Here is a 16,531-nt window from a genome sequence, read left to right on the forward strand (position 1 = left end):
TCTGAAGCAGACGACTTCTCAAAAATTGTAGACCAGTGTAGTTCTTCAGGATGAGCAGCGTGGGAGGGGGAACACTCTTCCCATAGGAGTTCACAAGTTTAGGTCACACATTTTCAAAGTTATAAAGCAAAACATACATATTTCCTTATAGCATGGAATACAGACATTACAAATAAGATTAATGCATTCAGCAACTCACTAACATTCTATACAGTGTAAACATTAAATACATTTTTATAAGACTAACACCCAGCAGCGGCTCCAGGCACCAGCGCTCCAAGCGCGTGCCTGGGGCGGAAAGCCGTGGGGGGTGCCCTGCCAGTCGCTGTGAGGGCGGCAGTCAGGCTGCCTTTGGCGGCTTGCCTGCGGGAGGTCCGCCGGTCCCGTGGCTTCAGCGGCAATTCGGCGGCAGGTACGCCGAAGCCACGGGATCGGCGGACCACCCATAGGCAAGCCGCCGAATCTGCAGGACCAGGGACCTCTCGCAGGTGCGCTGCCGAAGGCAGCCTGCCTGCCATGCTTGGGGCAGCAAAAAAGCTAGAGCCGCCCCTGCTAACACCTATTCTGAGGAACACTAACAAATGAGTGAACTAGTTTGGTCTCCAGCTAATGTCTGCAGCCTTGGCAAGAGCTGGCACCTGGACTGCCAGCATCACAGAGATAATGATCTTTTTTCTCTCCTCACCTTTGCAGGCAATTGCATGGGCAGCTCAACCCGACATATTGTCACCTTTGATGGGCTGGATTTTAAACTGACTGGCAATTGCTCCTACACCTTGTTTCAAGACAAAGAGCATGATATTGAAGTGATTCTCCACAATGGGGCATGCAGTTCAACACCAAAACTAAACTGTATGAATGCCATAGAAGTGAAGCACCATGGCAAATCAATACAGCTCTCTGGAGACATGACAGTAAGCCATAAGCAATGAAATAGCTGTACGATTCTCTGGTCAAATGACAATATTCCAGATTATGAGGACAGAGTTGTGCTCTCCTTTTTCACTATTTATATTGCAGTGCCGTTTTTTTCTATTTACAGTGTTTTATTTCTTATGCTGCTAAAATCTTTATCATTTTTGATTCCAGAATAAAGTCCCTGCCCATATGATGCACCGAATTTGCTTCTTTGCACTGCTCTGGCAATGCAAAGAGGATGGAATCTGGCACTCCCTGTCCAGATAGGGATTCTGGGGACAGGCAGGCAGGTGTAGCTAGAACATGCTACACTCTGGTTCTTTTCAACTGGTGAATGGTCCCTTGTGGGTTATTGTCAACTGGTGCATGTTAGAGCATCCCATGAGCTGCTCTAAACTGTGCAAGGGCTGCAACCAGAGAGAATCAGGGAGCCATAACTGGCTTCCTGACCTCTCGCGCAACAGCTGCATTGGGTGGATCTCAGCCCTAGCAGATAATCTGCCCCAATGTGTCAGATTTCACTTTATAGACAAACAGGTGTTAATTTAATAGTTGTGGATGTTACTGTTCAAAGCTTTAATACAATTTTAGGGAACTCGGACATACAAGTATTGACTAACATACAAGGCAGAGCTAACTAGATCTAGTCATAATAGTCTTGCATAACAACATAATATATGAAAAGTAGACTATAGAAAGGTTAAGGGTCTGCTCCAAGTCAGATGCAATTACATAGGTTACCTCATACCACAACTAAATCAATGTCTGCAATGCCATATATGTTTTGTAGTCTTATATCACCATCAGGTTCTTTCGTTGTTGACTATAGCTTCTTGTCAATGGATGGGATGATTTTTGTGGCCATACAGAACTTCTTCAGTAAATAGAGGAGAACTATTTGTTCCAAATTACAGGCTAATTATGATGAAATTAGGATATTTGGATCTGATCCTCTAAGGTGCTGTGTGGCCTCAACTCTCACTGGAATTTGAGGGTGCTTAACATCCAGCAGAAGGCATTGAACATCTTACAGGATTGGACCGTTAGCCAGTGAATGCATATGTGATGCTGCAAATGGGAAAGTGTTGACTCACAAAAAAGGAGCACACAATCCATTTCATGCATTTCTACATTCAGAGCAGAGACTCTGCTTGCAGCTTGAACTGGTCTCTATATTATTTGTATTCTCTTGGCTTTAATCAACTCAGTTGGATCTTCAGTCCCTTATGAAGTTAAAATGTATTTAGGAATATCTAGACTCTATACACTTTAATTTATTTTGTTTGGGTGGTAGATCTGATGGAGTATTCTCACCCTCTTGAAACAGGTTGCTGTTAATGGAGAAATGACTGCTGTTCCTTATATAGACGATTACTTTAAAGTCACCATCTATGGAGCAATAATGCATGAGATCAGGTTCTCCCAGCTCGGACATATTTTCACATTCACGCCAAGAAACAATGAATTTATCCTTCATCTTATCCCAAGGAGCTTTTCTTCACAAACATATGGCCTTTGTGGTAAGTTTTTTCAGTGTTTTGAGTTAAATAGGTGTTAACAAAAACCAGCAAAACACATAGAGTTTTAAACAGTCAGACTAAAAATCCCTTCCTAGTCTGCACTGCACACTAAATCTGGGTCTGACTCAGGTTTGTGCCACAGCCACACACAAATCAGGCTGACCTGGGTTACCAAGCACTCCGGTCCTGGGTCCTAGGACTCTGCTGAGGGGTGGGGGGGAAAGGGGTCAGAACCTGAGTCCCACTGTGACTCGGGTCCAAGCCCTGTCATTTTGTAGTGTGGTCACAGGTCAAGCCACAGACCCAAGTCAGAGGGTCCGTGTAGTGCAGTATGGATGCATTAGCCTGGCTGTGAGACCTGGGTCCAGCAATTGTAAATACAGGTTTAAAATCCAATGTGGAGGCTCAAGTCTGGAAGCACTGAGTCCACAAGCCCAGGTGCCACAGACCTGGGCTTAGTGTGCACTGTAGATGTACCCTCGATGGCTCAGCTTCCATTCTCTTGTGATGCCATAATCTCACTGGTTCTCCAGGCATCAATAGAATACCAAATAACAAAACCAGGATTTCTAACCTAATAAACAAGTAAAAAACATCCTAAGCTTTTTAGGCCTATATAGATCATAAAGAAGCAATAAGGAGCAAAACTCATTCTTCCTCCCCTTGCAGCTCAACTTTTGAGCCTGAAGGAGCTCTGTTTGCCTTGTCTCTGTTTGCTCAAAATTGTTTGACTGCTGATGGTTTTTAAACCTTCTTTTTTCTCACTCACCTAGGGATTTGTGACCAAAACAATGGCAATGACTTCATGCTAAGTAACGGCTCTGTCACATCTGACAGCAGCACATTTATTCAAGAATGGACTGTGAAAGAACCAGGCAAAATCTGTGAAATCAAGAGAGATGACAGATGCACCGAACATGCCACTGCCAAGTGCAACGTTCTGCACTCACCTCAGTTTGCACAATGCCATGGAATGATCTCTCCAGACTCATTCTATTCCGCATGTGAAAAAAACAGCTGCTATGAGGAAGAAATCTGTGAGGTCATAGCTTCCTACGCTCATGTTTGCAGAACAAGGGGGATTTGCGTCGTTTGGAGATCACCGGAGTTTTGTGGTAATGGTTTCATTATACACTAAAATTGATGCAGAAACTAACACAGTGAATTACTCAGTACCACTACTCCCATTGTCTCCAATTTGTCTGCATAGTGTGAATATCTTAATCCTATGTCATAGGACAGAAGTGCCAGTTTAAATTTCCAGTATAAGTAATGTTCCATGTTAGATAATTACTTTAATATGCAGCCTAATTTAAATGTATTCCTCACTATCCATTCAACCACTATGTATGGAAAAGGTGCATCAGTAAAATACATACACCTGTTAATTGTGCAGGGCAGAGGGTAGCAGACAGGGACAGCTGAAGATACGTAGGGCCTAGGAAGACCATGCAGAAGGGGAATATTACTATATGAGAGTGTACAATTGTTCAGACCACCGCCCCCCGACTTTCCATACCAAATATGATTCTGTACTGGGAATCGGCCCTGATTCCAGTAATTGATGGCAGCTGCAGATGTAGCTGTATCAGTACAGAACCTATGTGAAGATAAGGAAAGTTACAATTTGCACCAATGATACTTACCTCTGCTTCTCATTAGGACACACTCCATTGGTGCAAATCATGGCTTTCCTTGCCTATCCTTGGATTCTGCACTACTGACCATCAATTGCTGGTACCAGGGCAAATTCCCTGTGTAGACCAAGCATATGGCTTTCAGTGTGTGAGAAAACAGGCTTTTGGTTGGTAGCCTGCGGCAGAGAAGTTCAGAAACACCCACTATATGCGTCACATTCCCCTCCCAGAGCAGTGCCAGTTATGCTGCAAATTACTGACCAAGTCAGTAGTAAATTGCTCTGCATGCTCTGTGATCCCCATTGTGCATGTGTTGGAGGGGAAGAGGTCACAGGTGTGCAGCCATTGATTGTGGGGCGAGGGAGAATATGGCAAGGGTGTTAGCAGTGCAGGTGACCAGAGATATGTAGAGAGAGGAAAGATGTGTGTCTGGCCTGGGATCAATAGGTTTCTTATATCTTTACTCATCCACCAAGTCTCATCCGCTTGCATGAATTTCTACCTATGATCGCTATTCATACTGATAGACCTACCACAGAGGAAGACATCACATGCACTACACAGTTGCATTGCACATGTGCTCAGTGATATGCTGATGGGCACTATGTGTGAACCTCAACAAATAAAGCTAAGTGACTATTAGGGCTGCTGATGCCATGTATTGTCCCCATGGATATTCTTGCCTTCTGTGCAAGGCTCGCTGTACTAGGATATCCAGATTAGGCACTGGCTCTCTCAATCTTTTTGGTTTACAGCCCTCTGTTTATGATGGATATGAACATGGGCCACCTTCCCTCCATATATTCCCTTATGCAATGCCCTGGAGAACATTATTGATACAGATAAATCTTTTAAGAAACAACACACTCCAAACATTCTATATGGCATATAATCCTAGAAAATGGAGAGAGAACATAACCTGTCATTGCTTAGATTTAGGACTTCAACCAGACTTTCCAAATCGCAACATCAAGGTAGAATGCCAAAGAGGCTTCTTAATAACCTCTCTGCATTCCTCAAATTCCCAGTTTATGATGCACTGCAGCATGAGGACACCCAGTTTAACTACTAGTTACATAAAACAGTCATTGGTGTCTCAACAATGGCATCTTCTTCTTCTTCTTCCTTTTTTCTTTTCTTTTTTCTTTTTTTTCTTTTTTTTTTGAAAGCAGGTGCATGTGTATAGCTGCCAAAAATAAAATTGTTGATTGCTGGGACATTGTGCAGAATACATTAACAACTCAATAGACAGCATAGCTTAATCATTATATAACATTACAAACCTATAAACAATGGCATTGCATTAGATAAGATTTTTTTCAGTGAATCCAGGCTATTTATACAGGGCTAAATTAGACACCAGCCCATATTGGGGCAATGCAGAATGGCAACACTTCAGCAGCACAAGTCATCCCTGAGCTCCCAGCTGGGCAGGGTGAATATGTCTGCTTGCAACATCCCTTAAGGGGGTGTAGCATGCTCTCCATTCAATGCCAGCCCAGCGCCAGTGATCAATTCAGTAGGGGGGCAGAGCCATACTCCAACTTCCTTCTCCCTCTCCCTGCCCTCTTCGGGATATGGGGGCACTTGTAGGAAACAGTTCTTGTGTTCATGGGAATGCATGGACTAGAACTGTAGCTGACCCTGGTATGGGAATGCAAAGACTCCTTGTACACTCCCCACACTTAGCACAGCTGCTCTTAAGCAGCTCACCATCTAGCCCACAGTAAGCTGTACTAGCTGTATAACTTCAGGGCACAGAACGTATATACCTTTAACGTGCTTACACATTTTGTTAGGTACTTGGTGAAGAGTGCTGTAGAATTAGTATATGGTTTAATGCAAAGATCATGGAGACTTTCATCATCTTTGGGTGGCAGGGAAGCTTAGTTATCTGAAAATCTGATTGCTTATACATCTGTTGACCTAGCCCAGTGTTTCCCAAACTTGGGACGCCGCTTGTGTAGGGAAAGCCCCTGGTGGGTCGGGCTGGTTTGTTTACCTGCCACATCCACAGGTCCAGCCGATCGAGGCTCCCACTGCCTGCGGTTCGCTGCTCCAGGCCAATGGGAGCTGCTGGAAGCGGTGCGGGCCGAGGAACACACTGGCCGCTGCTTCCAGCAGTTCCCATTGGCCTGGAGCAGCGAACTGCGGCCAGTAGGAGCAGCGAACCTCGGCCAGCAGGAGCCGCGATCAGCCGGACCTGCGGACGTGGCAGGTAAACAAACCGGCCCGGCCCATCAGGGGCTTTCCCAGTTCTCAGAGATGGAGCGTAATCTGTAATACGGCAATGGAGAAATAAAGAGCCACCAAGCCCTAAAATAATGGTCCAGTTTGGTGGCCATTGAGGACTGAAAAGGGAAGGAATCAGCACAGCAAGGTTTCTGGCAGTGGTTTCAGTGGATATGTTTGCTGTGAGATATTTACTTTTGGAAACACTGCAAAGATAGTACCATTGTTAGATTGTTTTGCACATCTAGTAATAAATAACTTGCAAGTAGGGATATTTGAAAAAAAAATCAAATTAAATTTTTATGTTGAAAAATGGGGTTTTGTCAGAATTTTTTTCAGAGGAAAAGTGGTTTTGGCAGAATTTTCTATCAGAAAAATTGAAATGAAATATTTTGCTTTGGGTCGGCATTAATCTTTGTGTCGTCCTGAATCACCGCAATGCCGCATGTCCCTATTTTCTTTTATGGATCCTACTCTCCATGATCACTTTCTGTGGCTGAGCCACCACGGCATGTCATTGGACTCCCACAGAAAGAGACCACAGTGTATCATGAGAGACTTCTCCATAGGGGTGAATGGGGATATGAGGAGCCTAGAACTACAACTCCAACAAGGCATTGTGGTGGCTCGGGAGAATGCAGAGACTACTGTCGTCTAGACCTGAAACAAAATGTTTCATTTCAGCTGAAAACTTTTCCACTTTTCTACATATCTGAATCAAAATTTTTCTGAACTTTTTGTTCCATAGAATGTTTTGATATTTCTACATTTCACCCCAATTTAGGATGCAAACAAATGTCAAAATAGTGAAGTTTCCTGCAGGATTGAAATTCCATTTTTTTTTATCATCCCTGCTTTCAAGGACAAAAAAGGACAGATTATAAATGCTCTCACTCGATATCAAGTGTCTTCACTTGGAATCTTTGCAGGGTATATCATGTGTACGATAGTAACACAGTCTATTTATCTATTATCTATCAATCTCTATTTATACCCTGCTCATTACTGCAGTATCTCAGCATGTAACAGAAAGAATGATTACTGCAACGTAAAGATCCACATCTGTTCCTGATTATTTTCCTGCGTTCCCTTGAGGAAGTTGGGGATTTGTTGTTGTTGTTCCTTCTCCTGCATCTTCTGTCTTCGTTCTCTTCCTTGCTTTAATTTGGCTGCATCACTGTGGTAGATGTTATTAATTATTATTATTATTATTTATTATTTGTATTAGTGGTTCCTCAGAGCCCTACTCACAGACCAACACCCAATTGTGCTAGACACTGTACAGTCACAGAACAAAACAATGGTCCTGGAGCGTGAACCTATTTCTTTTATGACATCAGTGCTAATTGTGATTTTCTGTTGCAATTTAATTCAGCAGTTGCAAGCAAGAGAAGCTGGCAAGCACTTGGGAACTGCAAGGCACACAGTAGTGATTCACAGTTCTGTTTGGCAATATCACTGTAACGTTGGGGGGAAACCCTTTTTTTAAAATAAGTGCTGGTGACAAGTGCTGCATTAATAGCCCTGGATCGTTTAATATACATGGAACAGATACAGCACGGGCAGCCACTTCCCTGTAAAAGTGAACTATAAAAGGTGACTCAGTCTTTACTTAGTGGGGCCATTCCCAGGGGTTTGCTCTTTCTCTGCCCCACCCATCTCTAATATTTGGTTGCCCTCTTGGAAAGGGACAAATATGTGGCCTGAGCCCCTCACCTTTAAAGTCTTTGGGAGCTGGCCACTCCTCAGCTGGTCCTATACTCCTTTTGACTCGAGAAAGAAGGATGGTCTAATGGATAGGATGCTGGACTGATCAGAGCACAGTTCAGTTTAATGTAAGTGGACAGGTTGTCTTATTCTTGGTCTCCTGGAAACTTACCTTGAACCCCTCTATCTCGTCTCTGCACTGCTGTCTGATTGTTTGATCCCATGTTCTTCCTCTAGCTGTTAAGATATACCATTGTACAGTTCCATATTCCTGTTCATCGTGTCAAATGGGCTTTCCTCACTTTGGCTCAAAGCTTCGCCAAGATTCGTATGGCCAGGTGGCTGCATGCTGACACATGGGCTCCTTTGGGGGCCATTATTCTGCTGTTGCAAACACCGGAGATGAGTGAAGCTGGAGACACTGCAAGCAGGGTGGGACCACGAATATTGAGCAGGAGGATATGAAGGTAGATCACTCTCAGTCAGAGGTCAGAGCACAGGTAGATGACAAGATAGTACACAGGAATGGATGCCCAGTGGGCTTTATGGGAAGGGACTGGAGAACTGTATCTAATTTGTTGTGGGTGCTTGAGGCTACACATTTTCACTGCATTAACCTCAGGGCTGGCTCCAGCATTTCTGCCGCCCCAAGCAAAAAAAAAAAAAAAAAAAAGCCGCGATCGGCGGCAGCTGTTCAGCGGCAGGTCCTTCGGTCCTATGGGGAGGACCTGCCGCCCCCGAATTGCCGCAGGTGCTGCCCCTCTCCCTTGGCCGCCCCAAGCACCTGCTTGTTAAGCTGGTGCCTGGAGCCGGCCCTGATTTACCTTGTGGTAGCAACACACGTTAAAAGCAACATCCTGGTCTGCCCTATAACTCAGTGTGATGGATGCCTCTGTGTGGCACTGAAAGAGATGTCTGAATGCATACTGTGTTTCAAGAGAAAAAACAGGGTTGAGCATGAGGTATAAACATGAACTGAAGACAAGGCCTATGATTCAAGAGACCAGGTTTCAGTTCCTGGCTCAATGGTCTTCTGTGTGATCTTGGGAAGTCAGGTAATCTATCCGGTGTCTCAGTTCCCCATCTCTAAAATCGGGATAATACTCCTTTACCATCACAGGGATGTTGTGCGGACAGACTCTATTACTGATTGTGAGGCACTCTGATACAGTAGTGACCAGGGTCCTACAAATACACAAAGAGAACAAGGGAAGGAAGATAGTCCCACTCCTCCCTTCTTATGGCCATGCTCACAGGGAAGGTCTTTGGAGGAGGGGCCGGAGTTCCCAGTCTGCCTTTGTCTGGCTGTCGTCCACTGGTTTCCATATGGAACGACAAGTATTTCCAAATTTAGATGTATGGGATTATTTTACTACAGAAATCATCTGAGATCCTTGCAGCTCTATTTGGTCTGCCAGGGCAGATGTTTTCCCTTAGATCCTGCTGTCATTTCAGCCCTGTCCACTGAGTTTCATTCAAGGGGGAAAGTCATGTTTTCTTTCCAAATTCCTGGAAGATTTTTAAGAATCAGACTTGCTCTAGGTAACATTTTGACATGACTAATGTTAAACCCTTCCTTAACAGCTCTCCTTTACCCTTCAGGTTTACAGCAAGCCAAGACCAGTTTAAGGGAGGAATTAAAGCAATTTCATTGATGCTGGAGGAAGTTTAATATGACACCTATTTTTATTCTTGTTTGCCTGATACTTCTGCCCTTGACAGCACAAGCCTTCTTTCTAGTTCATGATTCAGGGTTACTGTGGAGCTTAGTCACTGCATGAGTAGGAGATGGGACTGCTGGAGATAAGGTGCCTGAGCTGTGCATAAAAGCTGGGAGAACACAAGGTGGGGTGGGGTGGGGTGCTCTACTTATCTGTGCAGTCCCACTTCAACTAGATAGCATGGAAAGGGCTGGTCAGAGCACCACCTTTACTGCTCTCCATCCCGTAAGGGTTTTCTAGTGCCAGTCTCTTTGACAGACGTCTCAACCAGAAGTGCAAGGACAAAGATTGCACCTGGCTAGTGTGCAAAGGGTTTGAGGGGGAAGGAGGTAGGCTATTTGCTCCCTTTTCCCTATTTTGTGCACTACTAAGCAGTGGTCCCAGTCTAGCCAAAATAAAATCTACTTGGTTGTAACTAAGCATATCAGACTCACACTTACTACTGCGTTACAGCTGCAAGGATTTGTAGCCCCTCTGCAATGTGATATTTACTGGTCATTGAAATATTGATGAGCTCATGCTGTTGGAGAGGCCCATCAGAAAATAAGCAAAGCAAAGTGTAATATTTTTTTTATGAAAGAGAATGCGGACTTATCCTAGCACCACAAAATACCCAGGTTCACAAATTCATAGAGATGATCCGATCATCTCTGCTCCATCATTGAACTGGCTTTCACTGAATAATAACTAAGGGCCCTGATTGGTAACTAAGGGTGAGGTCCTGAGAACCCTACTGATTACAATGGAAGATGAAGAAGCAATGGGCTTAAATTCCAGTAAGGGAGGTTTAGGTTGGACATTAGAAAAAACTTCTTAACTGTCAGGGTGGTTAAGCATGGGAATAAATTGCCTAGGGAGGTTGTGGAATCCTTGTCATCGGTGGTTTTTAAGAGCAGGTTAGACAAACACCTGTCAGGGATGGTCTAGATAATACTTAGTCCTATTTTTAGTGCATTGACTGGACGAGATGACCTCTCGAGGTCCCTTCCAGTCCTATGATTCTATCTCTGTTCCAGAGGATCTCTGTGGAAAAAGCAGAACCTGATATCATCTTTAACTTTTACTTGGGAATTTAAAATGTTTTATTTTGCTGGGGTCAGAAACATCGTCCCATGAGCTCATCTCTCTCACACACACACACTATTCCCCAGTAACAATAGTTATTAATAATAGCTAGAGTAATTCAAAGCAAGACTGACCAGCTGCAGCATTTGTCACTGCTTAAATCTGCTGGTAAGACCCTTCAAAATTTGTTACATATTACATAGATTTACAGGAAATGATACTGATTATTCTTTTCTCTCCTTGAAAGGAGGAAGCTGCCTTTTTAACACAGCCTTTGCAAGCTGGGTCTACAATATCAATGAATAGATTGCATGGAATAATTATGACGGCATCTGAGAAACTGGAACTCAAATTAGATTTCACATGGAATGGTGAAGGCTAATCTCCCAGAAGAACTAGTCTCCTATCTACTTGTTTTTGACCTCTGCTGTTCATTTTATGTAGAGAGTTTAAAATGATTATTTCTCTCTTTAGGACATAAAATTATTCAGCATTAGCGATGTGCAGATACTGAAACACCCCAGCTGTTGAGGAGTGCTGGATTGAGAGGGTGTATGTGTGTGGGTAGTCATTGTTTCTAATGCCACACTCGTAGATACAGTACCACCAGCAAAAGGTCCCACAGCAGAGTCTGCATTATCTGAAAATCTTGGGGGAGTAGCCAGAACTGAGGCTGTGATGGGCTAGAGATGATAGTCATGAGCTCCTAGAATCTCCTGGTTATAATTCCACCCCTGAGCTAAAGGGACGTTGGGAGTGATTTTTCTGCTTTTGATGGAGTATTCCCCCTTCCCTTCATGCTACCAACTCAAAAAATTTGCTATTGGACTGTTCAGTCTAGCAGACAATGGTATAACAAGATCCAAGGGCTGGAAGTTGAAACTAGACAAATTCAGATGTGAAATAAGGCATAAATATTGACCAGTGAGAGTAAGTAAGCATTGGAACAAGTTACCAAGGGTTGTGGTGAATTCTCCATCACTGGCAACTTTTAAATCAAGATTGGATGGGTTTTTTTAAAGATACACTGTAGTTCAAAAGCAATTACTTTGAGGAAGTTCTATGGCCTGTGTTATGCAGAAGGTCAGACTAGATGAATTACAGTAATACCTTCTGGCCTTAGAATCTATTAATCTGTTTTCCCTGTCACCTTGGCCTGTAGACACTTCCAGCAAATGCATTTCATATAAGCTTGTTCACTTCCTTTGCCAAGTGGTGCTGTCTCCTTCCTTGGTTATGAACAAAAAAAAAAAAAAAAATTTAATGGGGAGAGGGGAAACCATAGTTTTCTTAAACCCTTGCCCCTCCTGTCTGCATCACACATACCCAAACACTGAATTTGTCATATGTTAAGGGGGAAAGTGTTTGTGGGAGCTTCTTGGAAGCACATCCGTGAGTCAAGGATTTGGTTTGCTGAATGAATAGAGAGGAGCTGCCTGAACCCAGCTGGCTTCTCAAATGCCAGCCAAAGAGAAGAAGGGAGGAAAGGGAGGTGCTATGGTATATGAAATCTGCAAGGGACTTCACTATTGCTATTGAATGTACATGGAAGGTGATCAGATACAATGAGCAGCAGCATAAAACCCTAAGATAGCCGCATATAGATTTGTGCAGAGAAGTCTTTGTAGGCCTGATCCGAAGCTCGCTGAAGTCAGTGGAAAAGCATCCATTGACATTAACAACACCCTACTCTCTTATGAAAAGTGCCATAGGATCTTTCATGTTGACAAGGGGCCAGAACCTTAATTTTATGTCTCATTTGAAAGTTGGCATCTTCAACAGCATGAACCCCTCAATGTAAGTTTTGCTCATTGGCTCAGAGAGGAGGGAATATAGTTCTGAAACCCTCTCCATGAATAGCACTGGAATCCAAAGTTTAGGGTTTGATTTTGAAATTCCCAAAAGACGCTATAATTGGCCTTTAGTTTCTAGGGAATATTGCCTCATATCAAATCACCAAAACCACTTCCTACAATGCCTGTCTCTCTTGGAGATCTGCCGATCACACTGTGTAAACACTGCTACCTTAATAAATGTAATGGTGGTCCCAAATTCTACCTTGCCTTACGCCCCTGGAAATAAATGGGCCAGATGCTCAGCTGGTGTAAATAAGCTTCTCTCCACTGAAGTCAACTGTGTTATTCCATTTTACACCAGTTGAGAATCTGGCCCAATGGTTATAAATCAGGACAGAAGTTAGGCCAACAATTGTTTGATGTAGATTGTAAGGCCAGACGGAGCCATTATAATCATAGAAATGTAGGACTGGATAGGATCGCAGGAGGTTGTCTAGTCCATCCTCTTGTGCTGAGGCAGGACCAAGTAAACCTAGACCATCCCTGACAGGAGTTTGTCCAATCTGTTCTTAAAAACCTCCAATGATGGCAATTCCACACCCTGCTAACCTATTCCAAGATTTAACTATCCATATAGTTAGAAAGTTTTTCATAATATCTAACCTAAATCTCCTGTGATGCAGATTGAGTCAATTACTTCTTGGCCTACCCTTGGTGGATGTGGAGAACAGTTGATCCTGTCTTCTTTATAACAGCCCTTAACATATTTGAAAACTGTTATCAGATCCCCTCAGTCTTCGTTTCTTGAGACTAAACATACCCAGTTATTTTAACCTTTTCTAACCCCTTTATCAAACCCTGTGTCAAGAGATCTGCATTTTCTGTTTGCTTTACAAATTTATTTTGAAAAATGTTGAGCCCAATGGAGGCTATAATCAATATATATCCTCAAAGGCAATCAGGTTGAAAAAGTGTTGGAGAAAACTATAAGTGAAACCATTGCTTTGAGTTTCACATCTCTTCTGAAGTGTTCTCACCTGTCTTCTTACAGCTATGAAATGCCCCAACTCTTTGCTATATGATCACTGTCGAACAAGCTGCACAAAGCACTGTGAGAACAGCACCAGCATCAGTGTCTGCAAGGACTATCCCACAGAAGGCTGCTTCTGTCCACCCGGACAGGTGACTTTAAATAGAGATTGTGTTGATGAAGAAGTCTGCACACAGTGTGTCGCTGAAGATGGAACACACCATCAGGTAGCTGTCTAGTTACTGCTTATCCGCAGAGTTGTCAGGATGTGTGTTTTGACAAATGAATCTACATCTGATAAGTCTGTCTATTTTTCCCTTCAGACGTTTTTTTTCAGTCTGCTTCCTCATGGCTGGCCGGCTGTCTGCCCCATGCAGCTCCCCCAGTGTGAAATTGACTAGGCTCAACATTAAATTCACAGCTGGGGCTGTTGAGGCCAGGAAATGCATGACAAATTTCTGTGGAAGAAACAGGGGGGAAAGATGACGGGAGCGGGGAATGGCATAAATGGCTATTTATTAAGAGATCTATTTCTCTCCAGCAGGCTTTTACCAGTAAACACCAGTTTAAACATAAAAGTAGACTTCCAGGGTTCCTTATGCTGGGAGTGTATCTTACTTCCATGGCAATGCACTGGGAAGGTTTCCAAGGGCTAGTCTACATTTACAGTCATAAGTGCTGGAACTACACCGATGGAAGAGCTTCTCCTGTTGGCATCGGCACTCCACCTCTCCAAAAGGCAGTAAATATGTCGATGGGGAAGGCCCTCCCATCAACATAGCACTGTCTGCACCAGAGGTTATTAACCACATTGCTCAAAATCCAAACCCCTGAGCAACATAATTATACCGACGTAAGTTGGTAGTGTGGACCAACCCTGAAACTTTTTCAGCAGTTAGTACAAGAGTGACAAGAGTAGCCTGGTCCAATCTCCGGCTGTAATGTCCCCTTCCACTCAAAAATGGACAGAAAAGGAATGTTTCCTTTGATAAATCCATGGGTTCTGTCCCACTGAAAATCTACTCTCCTCAGGTAAGTGTGGGACGGTACCTCTGGCAAGGGAGGTATTACTTGTATAGTCTAAAAACCACACAAACTGGGAATCCATGATAATAGATAGCCCCTGCCAGTAGTTCTTTGTCTGACACATGGAGTGCCTGTCCCTGTATGATCTCTTCAGGTCCCTTCCCACCACTAGTTGCATAGTGAGCCGTTTTTGGTAGCATCTTCCACATGGTGGCTGAGCGCTGCTCCACCCTGGGAGAGGAGCAGAGTCCATGAAAGAGAAGTGAATGCTTCACTGTTAACATGTGCAGCAATAAGCTATGTGCTATGAGGTGGATTGTCCTAGGGCCATGCCACATATATAGCAACTGCTCCCAAGCCCTACCCTTCCCCCCTCAGTGCTCCCTGGCTTACACAGAGACCCATAAAGTTGTTTTTTCCTGTGCATGTGTGCATGCCTGGTTCCACTGTGCAGCACTGAGGAAGGGAGAAGTTTTGCTCCTTTCCATGCAGATTCTGGGAATGGAGCATATAGCTCTATAGGTATTGGCAAGATTCAAGAAGGTTCTGAGTCCATGTTCAGTTCTGATAAGCATGTAAACTTTTAGGTGCCGTATCTGAATCTGGGAATGTCAGGGGAATGTAATGAGGAGAGGCTTTTCTTCTTGAAGTGCATGTCTGCTTCTGGTTTGAATTCATTTTGAGGTCTGGCTTGGTTCTTATTTTATGGACCATGCTTAGTGTAACAGACACACTCTTTTACAGGTTGTTGTGTGTGTGTTAGATGGATTTCCTGTTTTTCAGGCATAACAGTAAATTTGTGTTAATGGATATCCACTGGTAAAAAAATTAGACTAATATTTCAGCAATAATGCATGTTATAGACATTTACAATTGATTAAAACAAAAGGAAGACCAGATGATCTGTGCATAAAACTTCTGGAAGAGCAATTGCTCTGTTAAAATTAAGAACTGTTTACATTAATTGTCATAATGACAAAATATAAAACTGTAGAGCAAACTCTCAGCTGTTATGAATGATTCAGTAATGATTGAAGATGCACTTGATTTATTAAAATAGGCACTACACAAACTACATTGTCAATGTAATATTCATACTGGTTCCAACAGAAGAAAGTCTACTGATGTTAGCATATATTAACAGTTATATATGACCCTGAGGCTGCTTAATGTGGTACAAAAACCCTGCTTGTAACAAGCGGCTCTTGTATATTAATATGGTTTATGCATTAGTGCCACCTGCTGGTATTGTGTAAGTATTACTGTAAGAATAGGTAATCCATTCATTCCAGCAATGACAGTTCTTGTAGATTTGATAGTCATATATACAGAATTTATATTAAAGAATTAATTTAATGTATATAATAGTCACATGAAGTTTTGAAATTATTTGGACAAAAGGGCAAAAGGCAAGCTCAAAATCAATGGCCAGATTTCTCAGAGGCATCTGCTTCTCCTATTAACTGCATTAAGAGTCACAGGTGCTCAGTACCTCTGAAAATTTGGCCATAATTTGTTTTTGATGAATCTGTGTTTTAAATAGTGAAGTTGGATTTACCTGACCATTTAACGGACTGGTAAACACCAGTTGCTTAACACAGGTGACCTAATAACGATGGAGCAGAATACATTTTGATTCTGTATCTGAAGAGAGAAAGCTGACTGATAAATGTATTCTCTTGCACTGTGTACCATTGCTATCCTAAACCTTTTTGTTGAAGTTCTACTATGCACAGCTCCCACTGATCTCAAGGACGCTAGTGCTGTCACCACAGTATTTCTGTAAGGGAAGTATAGGACAGGTGCAGATTAAGGCACAAGCACTATAAGCCTATGCCTAGGGTCCTGGCTCCTCAGTCACACATTGTTCTCAGAATCT

At 43.1% G+C, this 16,531-nt stretch overlaps 1 protein-coding gene across 2 annotated transcripts in view; it reads left to right on the forward strand.

Annotated features, from left to right (window-relative positions):
- VWF (von Willebrand factor) overlaps positions 1-16,531 on the forward strand; it is a 248,017-nt gene that overhangs the window by 183,019 nt on the left and 48,467 nt on the right. For both annotated transcript variants that reach the window (XM_054039064.1, XM_054039074.1), the window contains exons 35-38: positions 694-914; positions 2,246-2,438; positions 3,212-3,553; positions 13,648-13,853. In XM_054039064.1, the coding sequence (XP_053895039.1) occupies positions 694-914; positions 2,246-2,438; positions 3,212-3,553; positions 13,648-13,853 (962 nt within the window). The remainder of the gene's footprint in view (positions 1-693; positions 915-2,245; positions 2,439-3,211; positions 3,554-13,647; positions 13,854-16,531) is intronic.

The sequence above is a fragment of the Malaclemys terrapin genome, chromosome 1 (assembly GCF_027887155.1).
Source record: "Malaclemys terrapin pileata isolate rMalTer1 chromosome 1, rMalTer1.hap1, whole genome shotgun sequence".
NCBI classification, from domain to species: Eukaryota; Metazoa; Chordata; order Testudines; family Emydidae; genus Malaclemys; species Malaclemys terrapin.